The 20,039-nt window shown below is 41.8% G+C and overlaps 1 protein-coding gene across 1 annotated transcript; it reads left to right on the plus strand.

The window, feature by feature from the left end:
* Window positions 1-231: 231 nt before the first annotated feature.
* On the plus strand, window positions 232-19,194 carry LOC138766390 (G-protein coupled receptor 83-like). The gene is made up of 4 exons (XM_069943968.1): window positions 232-621; window positions 1,317-1,442; window positions 3,916-4,049; window positions 18,536-19,194. The coding sequence occupies exons 1-4, from the start codon at window positions 232-234 to the stop codon at window positions 19,134-19,136; spliced, it is 1,251 nt and encodes a 416-aa protein (XP_069800069.1). The 3' UTR covers window positions 19,137-19,194.
* Window positions 19,195-20,039: the final 845 nt, after the last annotated feature.

Genomic DNA, 20,039 nt, shown 5'->3' on the forward strand with positions numbered 1-20,039 from the left:
TCTACTTACTGGCATACTGGCTAAAGCTTATTATAGAGACACCATCTGGTTTGTTTGGTTACAGAAACAAGATTTGCATGTCACAAGTCACATTGATGAAGTATAACATTTATAATGGATTTTCTTGGATGACAACTTCATCTGATCTTAAACCAGATGATACATTTTTGGTGTATTAATTCTGCTGGATAAATAGTATTGGATTTGTTTCTGGATTTACCTTAAGGAACTATGAGTCACCTGTTACTTAAGCCTTTCCAACAAATCCCAGGGTTTCACGGCACGGGGGAGGAGCATACCATCAATTCCTCATTCAGTGCTATGATCACCATACTTCAGACAATGAATAAAACTTCATTCAACTGGACAACTAGGAACATTGATGAATGGAAAAGGTTTGCAGAGTTAGCGAAATACGAGGCAGATTCCCAGAAGCCCACAGTAAAGGCTCTGCTGATTATAGCCTACTCTGTTATCATTGTTGTGTCCCTTTTTGGCAACATGCTGGTTTGCCATGTGGTAATGAAGAACAAAAGAATGCACTCTGCCACCAGCTTGTTCATTGTCAACCTGGCTGTTTCGGATATCCTGATCACCTTGCTCAACACACCTTTCACTCTGGTGAGACTATTATCTCTGAATATTATACAATAGGCTGAAGTTACCACCCTCTAGTAGTAGGCAGGACCCCCCCTCCCCCCCCCACACACACACACATACTTCGACCTTATAATAACCTGATTTTTTATGGCATTATGGTCCACTTTGTTGCCATCAAGATGTTGGCTGGTTGCTTTTTTATAAGGTGTTTTGGTAAATTCTTTGTGGCCAGGTGTTAATGTGGGCATACACCTTTAATATGTGTCAACCGGAAGATTGTTGAGCAGACAGTTCTCTCTCTTGTCCTTCCTATACACATAAAAGTTTGTTACAGTCAAACTTTCCTGTGTTCACTATGGGGAGGGGTAGGCCACAGCGAGACAGCTCTGGTGGCAGCTGATCTCACAAGAACAAAGACATCCTTTGTTGGTGGAGTCTTACGAGAGCCCCATACACTTTATACTGATGGCCAAATTCTATTGGGACCTTTACTTTACCTATCACTTACAAAAATTGATGACATATCCTAGTGACAGGTTTTTTTCCAACTACAGCCTGTGTGGGCTGTCCTCCAAGGATTCTCTATGCCCTGCTCACAATCTGAACTGGTCTGTAACCCCAGACCTCGGAGAAGCAGGTTTGGGTTTACTTTGAATATATCCAATGTATCTGTGGAGTGAAAGCCATATTAATGTTTTACTTTTATCTTTTATCAGGTACGCTTTGTAAACAGCACATGGGTCTTTGGAAAAGACATGTGTCACATCAGTCGCTTTGTCCAGTATTGTTCCTTGCATGTGTCAGCTCTTACACTTACTGCAATAGCTTTGGACCGACACCAGGTACTACCAGTATTAACATTTTATCACAAAAAAGTATCTATTATCTATTGATGCATATTTTGTTAAGTATCCAAGGATTACCCCTTACTATAACAAGCATATAAGTGTGGGGACAGCACACACTTAAACACAAGCTTCTCTTTTTTGGCAACTTCCTCCCAGCAATTAGTGTTTAGATATGTTAATTGAGCTTGGTCTGTTTGGTCTTATACATATTATGACAATTTCAGTTGTTTTTTTTATTTTACCTTATATAGATATACAATCCTTTAATTGGTGTCCGAAGGAAAAATATTTTCAAATTAGCTTTAACCAGAAAGTTATACAGATTTGTACATTTCTTCTATTTAAAAAATTCAAGCCTTCCTACCATGTTTTTTTTTTATATGAATAGACTGGCGCCGAAGCAGGGTTGTCGGTGCCGCAGTGCTTTTTTTTGAACTGTAGCCCTGTTCTTGTGCTCGGCGCAGGTCTATTACTGAATAGACCGGGGATGAAGCACTGGAATCAATGGTGTCACGTCACAAAGGGGAGGGCCGGTCGTCACACTGGGGGCTGGTGGGCCCGGCTCTAGTGCTTCATCATTGCCGGTGCTCGATAATAGACCGGCACCATGTGCAGAAACCAAGCTGCGGTTCTTAAAAAGAGATGCCGGTGCCGGTAAAGACAAGTCATGTAAAAAAATTAAAAAAGCGATCTACTGGTAGTACATTCATTTTAAATAGAAGAAGAAATATACAGATCTGAATGCCTTTCTGGCACCAGTTGATTTAAAAACAATGGGGGAGATTTATCAAACATGGTGTAAAGTGAAACTGGCTCAGTTGTCGCTAGAAACCAATCAGATTCCACTTTTCATTTTTAAAACAGTCTATGAGGAATGAAAAGTGGAATCTGATTGGTTGCTAGGGGAAACTGAACCAGTTTAACTTTACAACATGTTTGATAAATCCCCCCCAATATTCCAGAATACCCATTTTATGTGGGTTTTTTTAATAAGAAAATAAAAGATAAAGATATGAATGTGGGGCTGTAGGGATTGTATGGCCTTTTGGTAGCACATGTAGGTATAAATAATGACATAGAGTGTCTATGTAATGTAAACATCAAGAAAACTTAAATTATTATGCATGTACTTTAACTTGTCAACCAAAAAAATTTAAATATTGCCTAATATTGTGTTGGATTCCCTTGTGCTGCCAAAATAGCTCTAACCAATCTGAAGCCTGAACCTCTGAAGGTGTCCTACAGTATCTGGCACCAAGACATTAGTACCAGACTTTTTGAGTTGTATATAAGTAGCAAGGGGAAACTTTACTGGATTTCCAGGATGCTGCACATCCCATAGATACTCGGTCAGTGTCTGCAGGTTTCCATTCCGATGCAGCATTTCTTCTAGGCTGAGACATACAGTAATTATGAGCATGTAGGAAAAAAAACAAGGTTAATAATTTATATGTGAATATGAAAATTAGATTTAAATTTTAAAAGATCATCATTAAAGCGCAACTATAATTTCAGTAACCAAAAATTGAAATTCCTCAAATAAAAAGCCCTCGTGTTACCTTTTAAAAAGAGCCCTAAACTGCGTTGATAGTGTGTACGCTCGCTGAGATATCCCCAGTTCTTTGGCTCAGAAGAATAAATGAATTTTTCTTCTGGCTGCATGAAAGTGGGCGTGGCCTATTCCTCATCTCCCTGGCTGCGTCCTTCCATTCACTGACCAACACCTCAGCAGATGTATCACACATAGCAGGATTAGATACAGCCCCAGCATACAGTATCACAATGTAAGATTAGATACAGAGCCCCAGCAGATGGTATCACACACAGTGGGATTAGATACAGTCATCTGCTCTCATTACACTGTAGGATAATGTCAGCCATGGAGGTGGGGCACCTGCTGCAGACATCTGATAGTGAATGTTATATGTACTATGGAAGGACTACAGCTGTGTTGTGCTGGGACTTGTAGTCCTCCCCTCAGTGACTCACCCACTCTCCCTCATGCAGTACATTGGAGTCATGGCTGGGATGTCCCTCCTTGTTGAAGCACTGAGTACTTGTCTCTCCATCCAGCATCCCCTGCGCTGCTCCTCACACACAACACCCTCAGCTCTGCTTAGTCACCTCTGTGAGGGGAGGGGGGAGAATGTGCTGCTAGGAGGGGGGGAGGAGGATTTGTTTATGTCTCTGTCAGGGCTGTTAACTGATCCTCCTGTCACAGTCTGTACACTCAGGACGGATCTGCAGGGAGGGGAAGTGTCCAGCAGGAATGCAGAAATAAGTCAGAGCCAGAGAGTGCTGTAAGGGCATAGTCAGCCTTATGTATTTAAAAAACTGTTCATTTTAGGTTATTAATGTAAATTGCAAAAAGTCTTATCATGACCTAAGCTAACTAAAACTGAAAGGTCAAAATATTTTATAGTTGCGCTTTAACCTAATATAACATTAAGGTCTCTCTTCACCCCAGGTAATTCTTAACCCTTTGAAGCCAAGGATGTCACTAACAAGAGGATTTATAAGCATTACATTTATCTGGATCATGGCAACATGCTTCTCCCTGCCTCATGCTATATATCAGAAGCTTTTCCGTTATAATTACAGGTAACCTATGTCAGCAATAGCTATGATTTTTCCTGCCTTAACCACTTGCCTCCGCAGCCTGTTTTGGCCTTAATGCCCAGGGCCTATTTTTCAAATCTGACCTGTCTCTCTTTATGTAGTGATAACTCTGCGGAGCTTTTAACTATCACGGTTATTCTGAGACAGTTTTTTCGTGACATATTCCTCTTTATGTTTGTGGTATACTTTGGTTGATGAATTGAGTAGTTTTTTGTAAAAAAACAAAAAAACAAAACACATTTGCACATTGTTTTAAACATTTTTCTTTAAAATTCTCTTTTACTAAAAAAGATAGTCATGCCACATAAACTAATTATTACTGCAACAGTAATAGTAGGGCTTCGAAATTCTGTAGCAATTTTTCAAGTTTTCAGGAAAATTTTTAATTCTGATTTTGTGGATTTGTGAGGCCTGTATGTTAGTTACCCCCATAAATACCTCCACTGTAAAAATTACACCCCTCAAAGTATTCAAAGTAGCATGTCACAAGTTTATTAACCCTTTAGGTGTTTTGCAGAAATGTAAGCAAGTTTCAGGGGAAATTAAAAATTTTCATTTTTTTTTGCAGCTATTCCATTGTAATTTATTTATTTTCTTTAACACAGCAAATACTAACTGAGAAACACAACTTAATATTTATTCTCCTTACTCCAATGTTTCTAGAAATCCCCAATATGTGGCCACAGTGCATCACCTGACTCAACCACAGGCCTCAGACATGACAGAGAACTGGTGAATTTTGGGGCCTTTTATTATTTCAGGATTTTTTTAGCCATTATACCATGTGACAGAGGCCTTGCAGGGCCAAAGTATTTGTGTAAGACAAGTTGACGTTTCCATCTATACCATTCTGGGGGCATGTGACACCCTGATCATATTTATTAAATTTTTTATGAAGTGGGACAAATAAAAAACACAATTTAGCAGATGTTTTTCATCATTTTTTTGTACGATGTTTACTATACACTACATATGACATGTTATCTTTATTTGTCAGGTAGTTACGATTACAGTAAAGTCAATTTTATATAGCTTTTTTCTTTTATAGTTTATGACATTTATACTAAAAAAAAACTCTTTGGGGGAGATTTATCAAACATGGTGTAAAGTGAAACTGGCTCAGTTGCCCCTAGCAACCAATCAGATTCCACCTTTCATTTTCCAAAGAGTGTGAGGAATGAAAGGTGGAATCTGATTGGTTGCTAGGGGCAACTGAGCCAGTTTCACTTTACACCATGTTTGATAAATCTCCCCCTTTGTGTCTTGCATATTGTAAGAGCAGTAATATTTCTATTTTTTCGCCAATGGAGTTATGTGAGGGCTATGTTTTTTAGGGGGCAGGATTAACAAAAAATATCATTTTGGTTAGTTTTTTATTTTTTACGACGTTAATCGGGCAGGATAATTAATGTAAAGGGTTAATAGACAGGATCATTACAGACGCAGCAATACCAAATATATGTATTTTATTTATAGTGGATAATTTATAAAGGTGGATGGAGAATGTGTTTATTTATTTATTTATATTTGTTTGTTTATTTATTTATTTATGTATTTGTGTGTGTATTTATGTATTTTGTATGTTTATTTATGTTGTGTGTGTTTGTGTTTTTAACAGTAACTTTTGCAGGTGTATATATAATATATTACAGCACATGATCTGTGCTGTAATGTATTATAGAGTGAATGAGCTGTCAGTACACTGACAGCTCATTCAAACGATCAGGTCCCTGCTTCAGTGCAGGGGCCTGATCGTTACAACCATAGAAGCCCAGACTCACTGGGCAGTGTCTGGGTTGCTATGGCTACCCTCCTGGAGACGTGCAATCACTCGTACGGCTTTGGGGGGGTTGGAGAGGGGGTTGGAGGGAGCAGATCTCCCTCCTGATGCCCCATAGATGCATAGATGCAGCGCTTTTGAGGTTAACTGCTGAAGGGGGAACGCGGTTTCCCTCTGGGCAGTGGCAGCAGGAGGAGGCTGAGTTAGATAGCTTCCTCCCGCTGCCCGATTGCCTCTAGGGACAGCGGGGGGAGGCAGGGTTAGCATGACATTCCAGGAACATCATTTTGCAGGAACTACTTGCTTAACATGACGTTCCCGGAACGTCATTTTGCAGCAAGGGGTTAAAGGGTACCTTTCTGCTCTCTTTGTGATAACACATGATATGTGGGGAGAAGGCGTTTCTGATGCACTGGTTTTAAAGGTGCTATGAGAACAAAAAGGAAAGAAACAGCAGTAGCACAGCAGGAAAAGGGCAACAGTAGAGGCACACGGTACAGGGTTCAGACAGTAAGCATAATCTGAACAATAGGCACAGATCAGAATTCATGGAGAATCAGCAGAATAGCCGAAACACAGCTGTGTTTCAAATGCAGGAATCCAATAACACTTAGGCAAGGACAGGCAGGTGGAGCTAGTTTGAATGCAGGTGGCTCTGGATTGGCAGACAGCAGTAGCAGGTGGAGACTAGCTGCCTCTATAAATCCAGAGCAGTTGGCCACGTGCACACCTTGGTGGCCTGAGGTAAGAAGGAAGAAGTTGCTGAAAGAACGAGAATGAGCAGCCCCAGGAAAGATTGCAGGAAAGTGAAACACTGAGTGGTCAAGACTATAGGGCCTTTTTGCTAGGGTAATTGATTATTTTGGATGAATAAACTGATGTACAATCATGTTAGAAATAACATAGGCTATCATTTGAAGGAAAGCTATTAGGAACCAGCTTTAGTATATTTATAATTACTGGAATAATATGATAATCGTACATAACCAATAGCTGCATAATGTAGTACATGGTTATACCCTAGGTGCTACTTTCCCATACAACATAATGGATGGACATAATAATAGTTGAATAAACTCGAGAACAGTAAGTTAAAATCAATAGAACTAATCAATAATAAGGTCGCTAAAACAATGATACAGAGTAGTGTCAAAGTCTCTCAGTTAATTATACTGTGGAGAGAATAATATAGTAATCACCAGAATCAGGGCAGAAGGCATGAACAAATCAGAGTATAGTGGAGCATCAGTCCACCACTGGACTCTTAAAAGATTTCCAAAAGAAGTAAGCCATATAAAAGTCTTAGAAGAACACTGTGCCACGGTGAGGATAACATTGCCAGGTGTATTCCCTAGTGGGTACAGATATCCCAGGTGGAAAGGACTTGAAGGATACTTTAAAGGAGAAGTCCGGTAAATTTTTTTATTAAAGTATTGTATTGCCCCCAAAAGTTATACAAATCACCAATATACACTTATTATGGAAATGCTTATAAAGTGCTTTTTTCCCTGCACTTACTACTACATCAAGGCTTCACTTCCTGGATAAAATGGTGATGTCACAACCTGACTCCCAGAGCTGTGCAGGCTGTGGCTGCTGGAGAGGATGATGGCAGGGGGAATGCTCAGTGTCCCTCCAGTGCCCTGTGTCCCTCAGTGTCCCCCTGTCATCATCCTCTCCAGCAGCCACAGCCCGCACAGCTCTGGGAGTCGGGTCGTGACATCACCATGTTATCTAGAAAGTAAAGCCTTGATGCAGTAGTAAGCGCAGGGAAAAAGCACTTTATGTGAATTTCCCGTAATAAGCGTATATTGGTAATTTAAATAATTTTAAAAAAAATTTCTCCAGACTTCTACTAAAACTTGTACAATGTGGGGAAATGTATGGATAAATACTATAAGTTTGGATCTCACTAAAGCTTTTTGGTTACATTTGCTTAGTTGATAAATCTACCACCGCCACATCATCTGGTGATCACTGTTTCCCCGTTTTTGACGATTGTAACAACGGCCGTACTTTTATAAAAATATACGTTGTGTGAACATAGCCTTAAACATTAAATTGTTTTCAGTAATGGCTAGTGTGACCAAATCAATGAACAAATATGGCTCCACATATGGGGGGAGATTTATCAAAGGGTGTAAAATTTAGACTGGTGCAAACTGCCCACAGCAACCAATCACAGCTCAGCTTTCCTTTCAGCACTGCCTAAAGCTGAGCTGTGATTGGTTGCTGTGGGTAGTTTGCACCAGTCTAAATTTTACACCCTTTGATAAATCTCCCCCATGGGGTTGGTGTCTGTAGACACATGTCACATTAATGTACTGCCGTGAGATCTTTACTGTGTTGGATAGAAATGTATAGGCTAGTCACATAGATGTGACCAGAATGACATTGGAATGTTTCCTTTGATATGTCATAAAGGTATACAACTTGGTTGGGGACTTCTCCTAGTAACATTATAGTATCATGTTCCATCCATCAGATCATTACGACTAAACAATATACTATTACAATTGCCTGTTATTCTACTCAATTTGCAGCCCACCATGTCTTCGCTTGAGTCACACAGTATCAGATTTCAATAGGGATTCAGGTAAATATATAAGCCTAATCAAGTGTAGGATGAATAAAGAATAAAATCTTAAAAAATCTGCATGTAGTCTAATAAATGTATATAGGAATATATTGTATTTTCTGAAACAATAGAGACATACTGTACATGCGCTCTGTATGTAATTGATGCAGTAATGCCTTTGTATTGTGAACATTCAGACAAGAACACTCAACCTATACTATTTAGCAGCTTTGAGCTGAATTGACCCCTGGGTGGTTTTATCAGCTCAATGGATGTGAAAAACACATCGGCTTTGTGCCAACAGCGTGATCTGGGAAATGACAAGTAATTTTCTATGTATACAGTCTAGATACTGTATTGTAATTTAGTACAGCTGTGAGGAAGCCGGCTGCATTCTAATAGACTGGCTGAATGTGAACATCGAAATGATAGAGAAGGTTACTGGATGTGAACGCCATGGATATTGTTAATGTGGCTGGCATTTATTATTTGGAAAAACAGCTGTATTTACTGACCAGACATAAAATTGAAATAGGTTTATATCTATAATTCCTTGACAAGTTTGTTACTTTACTATTTTTAAAGAAATTAGAAGAATATTCTAATATAAGAAAAGTTGAAAATATTCTATTTTTCCATGTTAAATAAACACATACATATGTATGTATACTGTATTTTTCTTTATAAGACGCACAAGAAAATATCTCGCTAAAAAGTGCCTGTAACTTATATTCTGCAGACAGGGCAGCCTCACAGTGTCAGACGTCCTTACTGCTCCCCTAATGTTCAAAGCCAAGTGCCCGACTGTAGAGTGAACTGTGCACCTACTGATAGCTGCACATGCCTCTTCCTTCTCCTGCCCGACACTGATCAGTGAGATCAGTGCGGAAGAGGAATCTGGAGGTCATGTGAAACTTTCCCAGGATGGAGCTGAAGGACCTACAGGACTTTCAGTGATGTCACAGTCATGTGATTACAATAGCAAAAGAAGTTCCCGACACTCACTTGGCATAACTTGCAATTAGGCTTTATTCCATCTGGAGGTGCACGTAATTATAGTAGACAGTTGAGAAAGGCGGACCACGCCGAAACGCGTCCTGTTGTTTGTTACGTGCACCTCCATCAGCGTGCGCCCGCATCAGAGCTTCCCATAGCCCACAGTGAAGCGAGCGGCCGGAGCCACTCGCTTCACTGTGTGAACTGACAGGTCTTTCTGCGGCCGCAATTCACTGAATGTGTGTACGCTCCGGCCGGGATCCCATTGCAAATAAAGCTATGTTCCACCCTCAAAACTATGGCCGTAGTTTTACGTAGTGTGAACGTAGCCTTCTTTCCATACAGACTCTTTGAAAAATGAAAGGTGAAATCTGATTGGTTCCTAGGGGCAACTGAGCCAATGCTTCTTTACACCAGTTTGATAAATTTTCCCCAATCTGTATTAAAATTTGTGTTTGCTTGAGTGGCTGTGTGTGTCTTTATGTAGCAGAGCTGTTTGTAAATAGTGATGTAGCAGAGGTGTGTATTTATATTGATAAAACACTGTGTGTCTGTGGGTATGTTTTTATTGCTGTGATGTAGCAGAGCTGGGTGTGTATGATGCAGCAGAGGTGGGTGTGTATTGTGCCTGCAGCAGAGCTGTGTATTTATGGGTATACTATATGTACAGTAGAGTGTTAAAGAAGCCATTTAATTTCAATAAACTTTGACCCCATCACTGCATTAACCACTTCACTATTTTAGATCACCAGGGTAGTTTAATTAGCATCAAATATATTTTTTCCTGTTTTCAGTTGTCTAAACCAGGTGTGCATTTTATAGTCAGGTGCGTCTTAAATAAAGCAGGAAATTACTATATATACAGTATATATTCACATTAGTTATTAGTCTCTGATACCTGGGAATTGTAAGTCCTGTTATTTAGGAGGCATATTACAGTATAAACAATACTGTATGGCATTATTATATGGAAGCTCTGTAATTTTGCATTGTTTGGGGGTATTATTTGGACACTGAATAGTGCTTTTTATGTATTGTGAAGCCAACAGGACTTCTTGAAAGCCTACAGTTTGGACTGCACTTCCAACATGCAATCTTGAAATATCAAATAATAAAATACTTATATGGAATAATGATTGAATGATATGGCTGCAGGTTCAGTCTAATGTCTGTCTCCTTCAGCTTTTCCGATACAGTCCAGTGCTCATTGACTCAGCCCCAAGTGTCCAGAGTAGCTCCTCCAGGTTTAAGCCAATACTAGTCATTACTGATCTATTGCCCGCCAAGAGCAGAAACACTGTATGAATGATTTATCACCTGAAGACAGGAAAACAAATGCAGTATACAAAAAAAATGACATCCCTCTGGCCTAGTATGCCTTATTCTAGAGTCAGGATGAAAATATTGTGCCATTTGTTGTATTTGCACCATTACCTTATATTTATCTAACGGGATGTCAAAGATCTTAAGTGTTTCTACCACTTAATAGCCTAAAGTCATCATCCGATTCCAGCAGTGTTTTACGTTCTTGTTGCTTCCCCCTTTACCAAGATATAGGGGCCTATTATTTGGTTTTCCATCTGCACGTCTAAGTAAATAGTCAAATAGGTGAGACCTTTATGGCACAATGGGGAATGGCTGCTACTAGACTCAGGAGTGTGGGGTTAGGTAACTAAAGGGTGTGAATCATGCTTAGAGGGTGGGATTATGAAACCCTCTGCAGCTTTCTAGCAGTACACAAAGAAGACATCCTGTACTTTTAGGAAAAGTTCTGGCCAATCATAAGCCTGCGGAATGAAACAGGATCTCCCACTGATCTTTCTTTATTTTACTGTAATGCGTTTTGTCTCCACATTAAAGCAGAGGGGCATTAGATTAAGCCTACTGAAGGCTTTGCTTTTTTTTTTTTCTTACAGAGCCAAAACGTGTAACGAATGGACACCTGTCGGCAAGACATGTGATCCTGATGTATAATAACACTGGTCATGTGTCCCGCTGCCATTCTGCTGCTGGTTAGTGTATAGAAAGGCTTCACTGCTCCTGTGCCACTTTGCCTCACCCACATTGGTGACATAGGCCCCACCCCTTCAGCAGCCTTTGAAATGGGCTGGCTTAGAGGTCTAGGCTACACCCCCTCTAGCTCGCCCCATTCAAATGGACGCCAAAGTGGTGGGGGCCTAGACAACGATGATGTCACGGAGGGGTGGGGCCTACGGCGTTGATGTGGGTGGGGCAAAATGGTGCAGCAGCAGTGAAGCCTCATCCTGATGGCACAATCAATCAATGATAAAAGCATTTTAACTGGACCAAGCACCAAGAAATCTAAGGGGACTTAAAAACAGTAAAAAAAAAAAATCAATAAAAGTTTAAAAAAATTCCCCAAAGCCCCTCCCCCAATGAAAGTCAAAATGACCCTTCCCCATTTTAAACGGAGATGAAAAAACGTTGTGTGAACATAGCCTATGAGTCACAATAGGGCCATTTTAAATATACCTATTTGCAAAAAAAAAGTTTTACTGCTAACAAAAATAGTAAAAAGTTCAAAAGCCTAGTAAATATGCATATCGCTGTGTTCAGACTGACCTATGGAATAAAGAAACAAAATGTCAGTTTTACCGTAAAGTGCATTACGTAAACATGGAACCCCCCCCCCCCCCCCCTAAAATTAGCAAAAAAAAATTTTTTGGACCCAGATTCAACACATAAATGATAATCTGGGGGTTCCGTCATTCATTTTATGGCAGATTGAACGATCCCAGTACAAAGTACACCTGTTCCTGAAAAAAAACAAGCCCTCATATGGCCCTGTAAGGTTATTGGTCTTAGAAGACGAGGAGGAAAAAACGAAAATGCAAAAATGACAATTGGCCCGGTCCTTCTCTTTGATTTGGCAGAAAACAATACAGGCATAAATACCCACAATCACCAGCTGCCGAATGACCAAAACTGACAAACAAACAAATAAACTTATATCAGGCCAATTTAAAGGTTTTCTCTAGAGTAACATTTATCTTTTAGTGTCTGTGTCTGGATTTCCAGCAGAAAAGTTATCTTCACATGTACATACTAAGGTACTGCTGTGTGGGTATACAGGATTGACTGACTGGATTGATTTTTACATAATATAATTGCCATTTGTCTATACTAAGCAGCATTAGCCTAAATCTAATTTCACTCGAGAAACACGGAGGCAGTAAATAGCCGGTTATCTAACTGTTAAAATGATCAATGTATTACCGAATTCAGTTTGATCTTGTTCTGCTTTTTTCTGTTAAGTCATGTGAAGAAGGAAGGTCTAAGCCTAGTAAAAATGAATCTGTCAGGTCCGTACCATGTATAGAACTGCAGACACAGGCTGATAGGGAGATAAAACAAACAAAGCCTTTGTCTTTACTGATAGCCATTTGCACAGCCATAAAATTGCATTTTTCTTTAGAAGTGCCCCAGAAGTGATGCTGAACCATAGCATGCATGCCTCTTCCCTCCCACACACTCCATATCTTCACTAATTGATGTACAGGATTGAACCTCCAGCCAAGGAAGGGAGAGGTGGAAGAGGGAAGATGTGTGCATGCTGTGGCTCAGCAACCTGTTTTAGGGAAAATCCATCTATAGTAACACAGGCAGCAAAACGGAACATGGGGTGTGGATAGGGCATATAATGTGTCCGCAGCCGGAAGTGATCTCTCCAGCAGGCACAATGATATTATGTCATTGCGCCTGCTGGAGGATCCGTCCTGCTGACAGACACTGGAGCCAGAAGACAGAGGGTCCTGCTGCTTTCCTGCAATCATGTAGGAGAATCATATGTTTGTTTGTTTTTTGTTGGAGCATTATTATTATTGTGGGTGGCTGGCTGTATACAGCAGGCAGCATTATTACTGTGGGTAGGGGGCTGTATACAGCAGAGGGCATTATTACTATGGGTAGGGGGCTGTATACAGCAGGGGGCATTTTGACTATGGGTGGGGAGCTTTATACAGTAAGGGCATTACTACTGTGGGTGGGGGCTGTATACAGCTGAAGGCAATATTACTGTGGGGGCTGTGGAGAACAGGGGGCATTATTGCTGTGGGTAGGGGGCTGTACCCAACAGGGGGCATTATTACTATGGGTGGGGGGATGCTTAGCAGAGGGATTATTACTATAAATGGGGGGGGGGGGGGCATAGCAGGGGCATTATTAATGTGGGCGGGTAAGGGTGCTGTACACAACAGGGGATCATAATGACTATGGATGGGGGTGCATAGAAGGGGACATTATTACTATATAAGGGGGGTTATAGAAGGGGATATTATTACTATATTGGGGCACAGCTGGGGGGATTATTACTATATGGGGGGGGGGATCATAGAATCTGCATACAGTGGTAACCCACATACCTACTCACTTTACTGCTCATTACACAAAACAGTAAAATTACTGCTGTATGGGACCCTGTGCAGAGCCTAAGATTTCTCTGGCAGGTTCTGAGGAGATAAATCCTAGATGGCAAAAATCATCATGGAGGCCTGGGCCAGATGGAGAGGAAAAGGGAAAGTGATGCCTTAGATCAAAAAAGAGGCCACCCGTGAGTCAGCTGTAGCTGAAATCTAAGTCAACTAGACAAAGAAGACATAGATTTCTACTATAATTTACACCAGTTTTTGTCACTTTAAAACAAGGTGTTGCTATATGATAGACTTGTGTGAGTCAATAGGAATGTTTATCAGCAGGAGATTCCAAAATATCTATATCATAAAAATCAAAGTCTGTCTGTCTGTCTGTCTGTCCTTCTGTCTGTCTGTCTGTCTGTCTGTCCTCTATAGACATCCAAACGCCTGAACCGTTTGACCCCAAATTTGGCACACAGATACATTGGGTGCCCGGGAAGGTTATTGCGAAGGTCCCGTCCCCGCCAGATGTACAGGAGGGGAGGGGGAGGGGAAAGAGCGGCGCCCTATAGAGATGAATGGGAAAATCTCCTCACTGCAAACACAGGTGATATAATTAGCTGCAGCAGACACGGCAGTTGGAGCCTTAGCAACCAATAGGATTACTGCTTTCATTTTCACAGGGAGCAATGGTTGCTAGGGAAGCTGCCTCACAACATCCACAGTAATAACTGGTAGAGCCCCTACTCCATCTATACAGTACATGTATATACAGGGCCCCCTACTCCATGTATACAGTACATGTATATACAGGGCCCCCTACTCCATGTATACAGTACATGTATATACAGGGCCCACTACTCCATCTATACAGTACATGTATATACAGGACCCCCTACTCCATCTATACAGTACATGTATATACAGGACCCCCTACTCCATCTATACAGTACATATATATACAGGACCCCCTACTCCATCTATACAGTACATGTATATACAGGACCCCCTACTCCATCTATACAGTACATATATATACAGGACCCCCTACTCCATCTATACAGTACATGTATACAGGGCCCCCTACTCCATCTATACAGTACATGTATATACAGGACCCCCTACTCCATCTATACAGTACATATATATACAGGACCCCCTACTCCATCTATACAGTACATGTATATACAGGACCCCCTACTCCATCCATACAGTACATGTATATACAGGGCACAACAGGTATACCAAACTGTGACTGGGTAACACTGCTACACCAGACCTGACCAATACCGCCATACTGTGCTGGATAACACTGTCATACCAGACCTGACCAATACCGCCATACTGTGACTGGATAACACCTCCATACCAGACCTGACCAATACCGCCATACTGTGACTGGATAACACCTCCATACCAGACCTGACCAATACCGCCATACTGTGACTGGATAACACCGCCACACCAGACCTGACCAATAGCGCCATACTGTGATTGGATAACACTGCCACACCAGACTTGACCAATACCGCCATACTGTGACTGGATAACACTGCCACACCAGACCTGACCAATACCGCCATACTGTGACTGGATAACACTGTCATACCAGACCTGACCAATACCGCCATACTGTGACTGGATAACACTGTCATATAAGACCTGACCAATACCGCCATACTGTGAATGGATAACACCGCCACACCAGTCCTGACCAATACCGCTATACTGTGCTGGATAACACTGTCATACCAGACCTGACCAATACCGCCATACTGTGACTGGATAACACTGCCATACCAGACCTGACCAATACCGCCATACTGTGCTGGATAACACTGTCATACCAGACCTGACCAATACCGCCATACTGTGACTGGATAACACTGCCATACCAGACCTGACCAATACCAGCAAACTGTGACTGGGTAACACCGCCACACCAGTCCTGACCAATACCACCATACTGTCACTGGATAACACCATCATATCAGACCTGACCAATACCACCATACCGTGACTGGATAACACCGCCAGACCTGACCAATACCGCCATACTGTGACTGGATAACACCCCCATACCAGACATGACCAATACCGACACACTGTGACTGAAAAACACTGCCATACGGGTAAATACAACCCTGCAGGTATACAGGACACTACAGGTATACAGGACCCCAAAACTATACACTACAAGTGCACGGGACCTCCACAAAACTATATACTACAGGTATACAGGACCCCAAACTTTACACTACAGGTATACAGGACCCCAAAACTATATACTACAGGTATACAGGACCTCCACCAACTATATACTTCAGGTATACAGGACCTCCACCAACTATATACTACAGGTATACAGGACCCCAAACTATACACTACAGGTATACAGGACCCCAAAACTATACACTACAGGTATACAGGAACTCCACCAACTATATACTACAGGTATATAGGACCCCAAACTATACACTACAGGTATACAGGACCTCAAAACCATACACTACAGGTATACAGGACCTACACCAACTCTATAATACAGGTATACAGCACCTTCACCAACTCTATACTACAAGTATACAGGACCCCAAATATACTACAGGTATACAGGAACTCCACCAGCAATATACTACAGGTATATAGGACCCCAAACTATACACTACAGGTATACAGGACCTCCACCAACTCTATACTATAGTTATACAGGACCCTCAAACTATTTACTACAGGTATACAGGACCCCCGAACTATATACTACAGGTATACAAGACCTCCACCAATTATACACTACAGGTATCCAGGACCCTCAAACTATAAACTACAGGTATACAAGACCTCCACCAACTATACATTACAGGTATACAGCACCAACTATATACTACAGGTATACAGGACCCCCGAAAAATACAGTACAGGTATACAGGACCTTCACCAACTGTACACTGCAGGTATACAGGACCTCCCACAACTATACACTATAGGTATACAGCCCCACCAACTATGCACTACAGATATGCGAGACCCCTAAAAACTATACATTGTGGGTATAAAGAACCCCTCCAACTATGCACTACAGGTATACACTAATTCCACTGATTAACTCAGATAAAACAATACCTTTAGCTTGGCCTCCTGGGCACCTTAGAACAAATCTAATTAACACACTGACAATTTATACCCGGGCAGCGCCGGGTACATTTTCTAGTACTGTATAATTGTAGAGCAGGTGTGCCACTACTTCTTAGCACAACCTGTTGTCAGTTATTCTATATGTGTCTCATACTCTGGGTTGAAGGATGTCTTCTTTACTTCTGCCACTGGGTGTCTCACTTTTCTATATGTATTGCACAGCTGAAGGTACTATAAGAGTTAACTGTGCACTTGTTTGGTTCCCTGTTGTCCAATCATTAAGCTGGGTACCACGTACCACACTGCCCTATCACACACTTAGGCCGTGTTCCTTCCAGAAGTTTCCCCACCAATGGGAGACAAGTCTCATCCACTACTATATAACTCTCTGTTAGTTCCTGGGTGGGATCCTGTCTTTTCTGGTCTAGTAAGTATAGAGAAAGTTTTACTGATTACTTTTTAAGATCATCTGCAGCAGAGCAAAGAGTTGATAAAGCCGACGTACTAATTGATCTTTGCTCGTCCATTTCAGGGAACCTTGAATGGTCAGCTACACCTGGTTGTGCAAGCCTGGGGCTTGTGCTACCAGGCCTGGCACTCTGTAAACTTTTCTGGCAAGAGGCATTATCTTTCTAAACCGTTTGCGATTATGTGTGCGATTATCTCCTATCAAGATTGTCTACAAGCTATGTTGCCCAACAGAGTACTGTTACTACGTATTAAGTGGAACAATTATCGGCCCTGTGTAATACGTTTTCGGTCCTGTGTAATAGAAGGCAATGATCAGCTATTTTTAACTAACTTTTTTTTTGGACGGACTTCATTTTGCGCCCGAATTTAAAAAAAGACACTGTGTGGTTGTAGCCTATCATTGTGATCTTTGTCTATTTCAATAGAACCACACAAGTTCTGCATATTTTAGCCTGATGTTTTAGCATATTCCTGTGAACATTATTTATCTTCTACATGGCATTTTCAGCAAATTTCTGTTTTGCAAGTTGTGTTTTAGCTGTCTTTTTTCTCTCTGCAGCACATGTACATTACTAGGCACTCCCCTTACCATCCCCTTCCCGTCCCTGTTGAGCTTGATAACAGTAGAAGGAAGCATTTTTGTTTGATAAGATATATTACAAAATTTCTTATATAATCATGTACTAGTCATCTATATTTGTTGAAATGGCAATGCCTATTTAATACAGATGCTTACCTGTTGACCTGCAGTCTACAAAATAGACAGCATGTTTTTTAAGAATAACTTTACCCAGTCATGGACCATTTGACAATAACGCTGAGTTCACACTGCGTTTTTGCAATCCGTTTTTTTCATCCGTTTTTTTTTTTTTTTTTTTAAAAAGACGGATGAAAAACGGATTGCAAAAACGGATGCAGTTGTGACTTCCATTATAAAAAACGGATCCGTTTTTTGGACGGACACAAAAACGTTGCTGACACTATTTTTTTTTTTGTCCTTTAAAAAAAAACAGATCCGTTAAACGGATTTCAAAAACGCAGTGTGAACCCAGCCTAATATGAAAAAACTTAATTGAACTTAGAATATCTTATTATACAGTAAAGCCTAAACCCGTCTTTATGCTTTATTTCCTAGACAAAGTACAGTAAGAAGCTTATGTATTCCTGATTTTCCTGAGCCTTCAGACCTGTTTTGGAAGTACCTGGATCTAGCTACTTTTCTGCTTCTTTACTTGTTACCTCTTCTTATCATCACGATAACATACAGCCGACTGGCCAAGAAGTTGTGGATGAGAAATGCAATCGGGGACATTACCACAGAGCAGTACATCACCCATCGGAAAAACAAGAAGAAGAGCATTAAAATGTTGGTTTTAGTAGTGGTTGTCTTTGCAGTCTGTTGGTTTCCTCTGAATTGTTACGTGGTTCTTATATCAAGCTTGGGCATCAAGACAAAAAACGCCATTTACTTTGCACTGCATTGGTTTGCAATGAGCAGCACCTGTTATAACCCATTTATTTACTGCTGGTTGAATGACAGCTTCAGGCTGGAGCTGAAGTCGCTGATAACCATGTGTAAGAAGGTGCAGCCGCCGCCATCTCACGACAACACGCTGCCGCCTGTTATCCTGCCCTATCGGGAAGCCTGGGTGGAAGAGGCAAACTATAAGCAGTGTCCTTCAACCAAAAGTATTCGGTCTACAAAAAATATGCAAACTGGAAATACCGACCTATAGATTTTATGTCATTGTATGAGTTTTAGGGATCCTTTTTTATCTTGCTGTAAATGTAACAAAAACTAAACTAAAGCTGAATAAGAATTCTATAGATAATAAAAGCTTCACCTGGATGGAATGTGATGCTTTGTTTTCTTACGGATAACCTTGGAATAACTCCAAAGAAATGTTGCCATTCCAAAAATGTTGTAGATTTATGAAACTGTTGCCCATAGCAACCAGTTACAGTACAGCTTTCATTTAGCATTCTGCTCCTTAACCTCGTAATGACTGTAAGGGTACAAACCCACTTGCCGGATCTGCAGCGAGTCTCCATGCTGCGTTTTTGCAGGGAGACTCGCTGCAGATCCCAGCCCTATACTTTCATTAGCAGAGAAACTCGCAGCAGGGATGTACATCCCTGCTGCGATTTTGTCTGCAGCCCTCCCCATTAACCCCCTAGCCGCCGGACATTATACATTACCGGGTCCCCATTCCTGCTTGCTTCGGGGCTCCCGGTGTCTTCACGGCCCGCTCGGCCAATCAGTGCACTGCGGCAGGGCAGCGCACTGATTGGCCGGGCAGAACGTGTGACGGGAGCCGCCGAAGCAAGCAGGAGCGGGGACCTGGTAATGTATATCCTGCCCGCCCCCCCTGAAGCCCCGATCGCCCCCGGCCGCATGATCGCCCCCCGCCGCACAATCGCCCCCCGCACCCCCCGGCCGCATGATCGCCCCCCGCACCCTCCGGCCGTATGATCGCCCCCCACACCCCCCGGCCGCACGATTTCCCCCTGCAGCACCGATCACCCCCGGCCGCATGATCGTCCCCCGCACCCCCCGGCTGCAAGGGCCGCGGGGGGCGATCGTGCGGCCGGGGGCTGCGGGGGGCGATCGTGCGGCCGGGGGGTGCGGGGGGGCGATC

Source organism: Dendropsophus ebraccatus, chromosome 10 (assembly GCF_027789765.1).
Source record: "Dendropsophus ebraccatus isolate aDenEbr1 chromosome 10, aDenEbr1.pat, whole genome shotgun sequence".
NCBI lineage: Eukaryota > Metazoa > Chordata > Amphibia > Anura > Hylidae > Dendropsophus > Dendropsophus ebraccatus.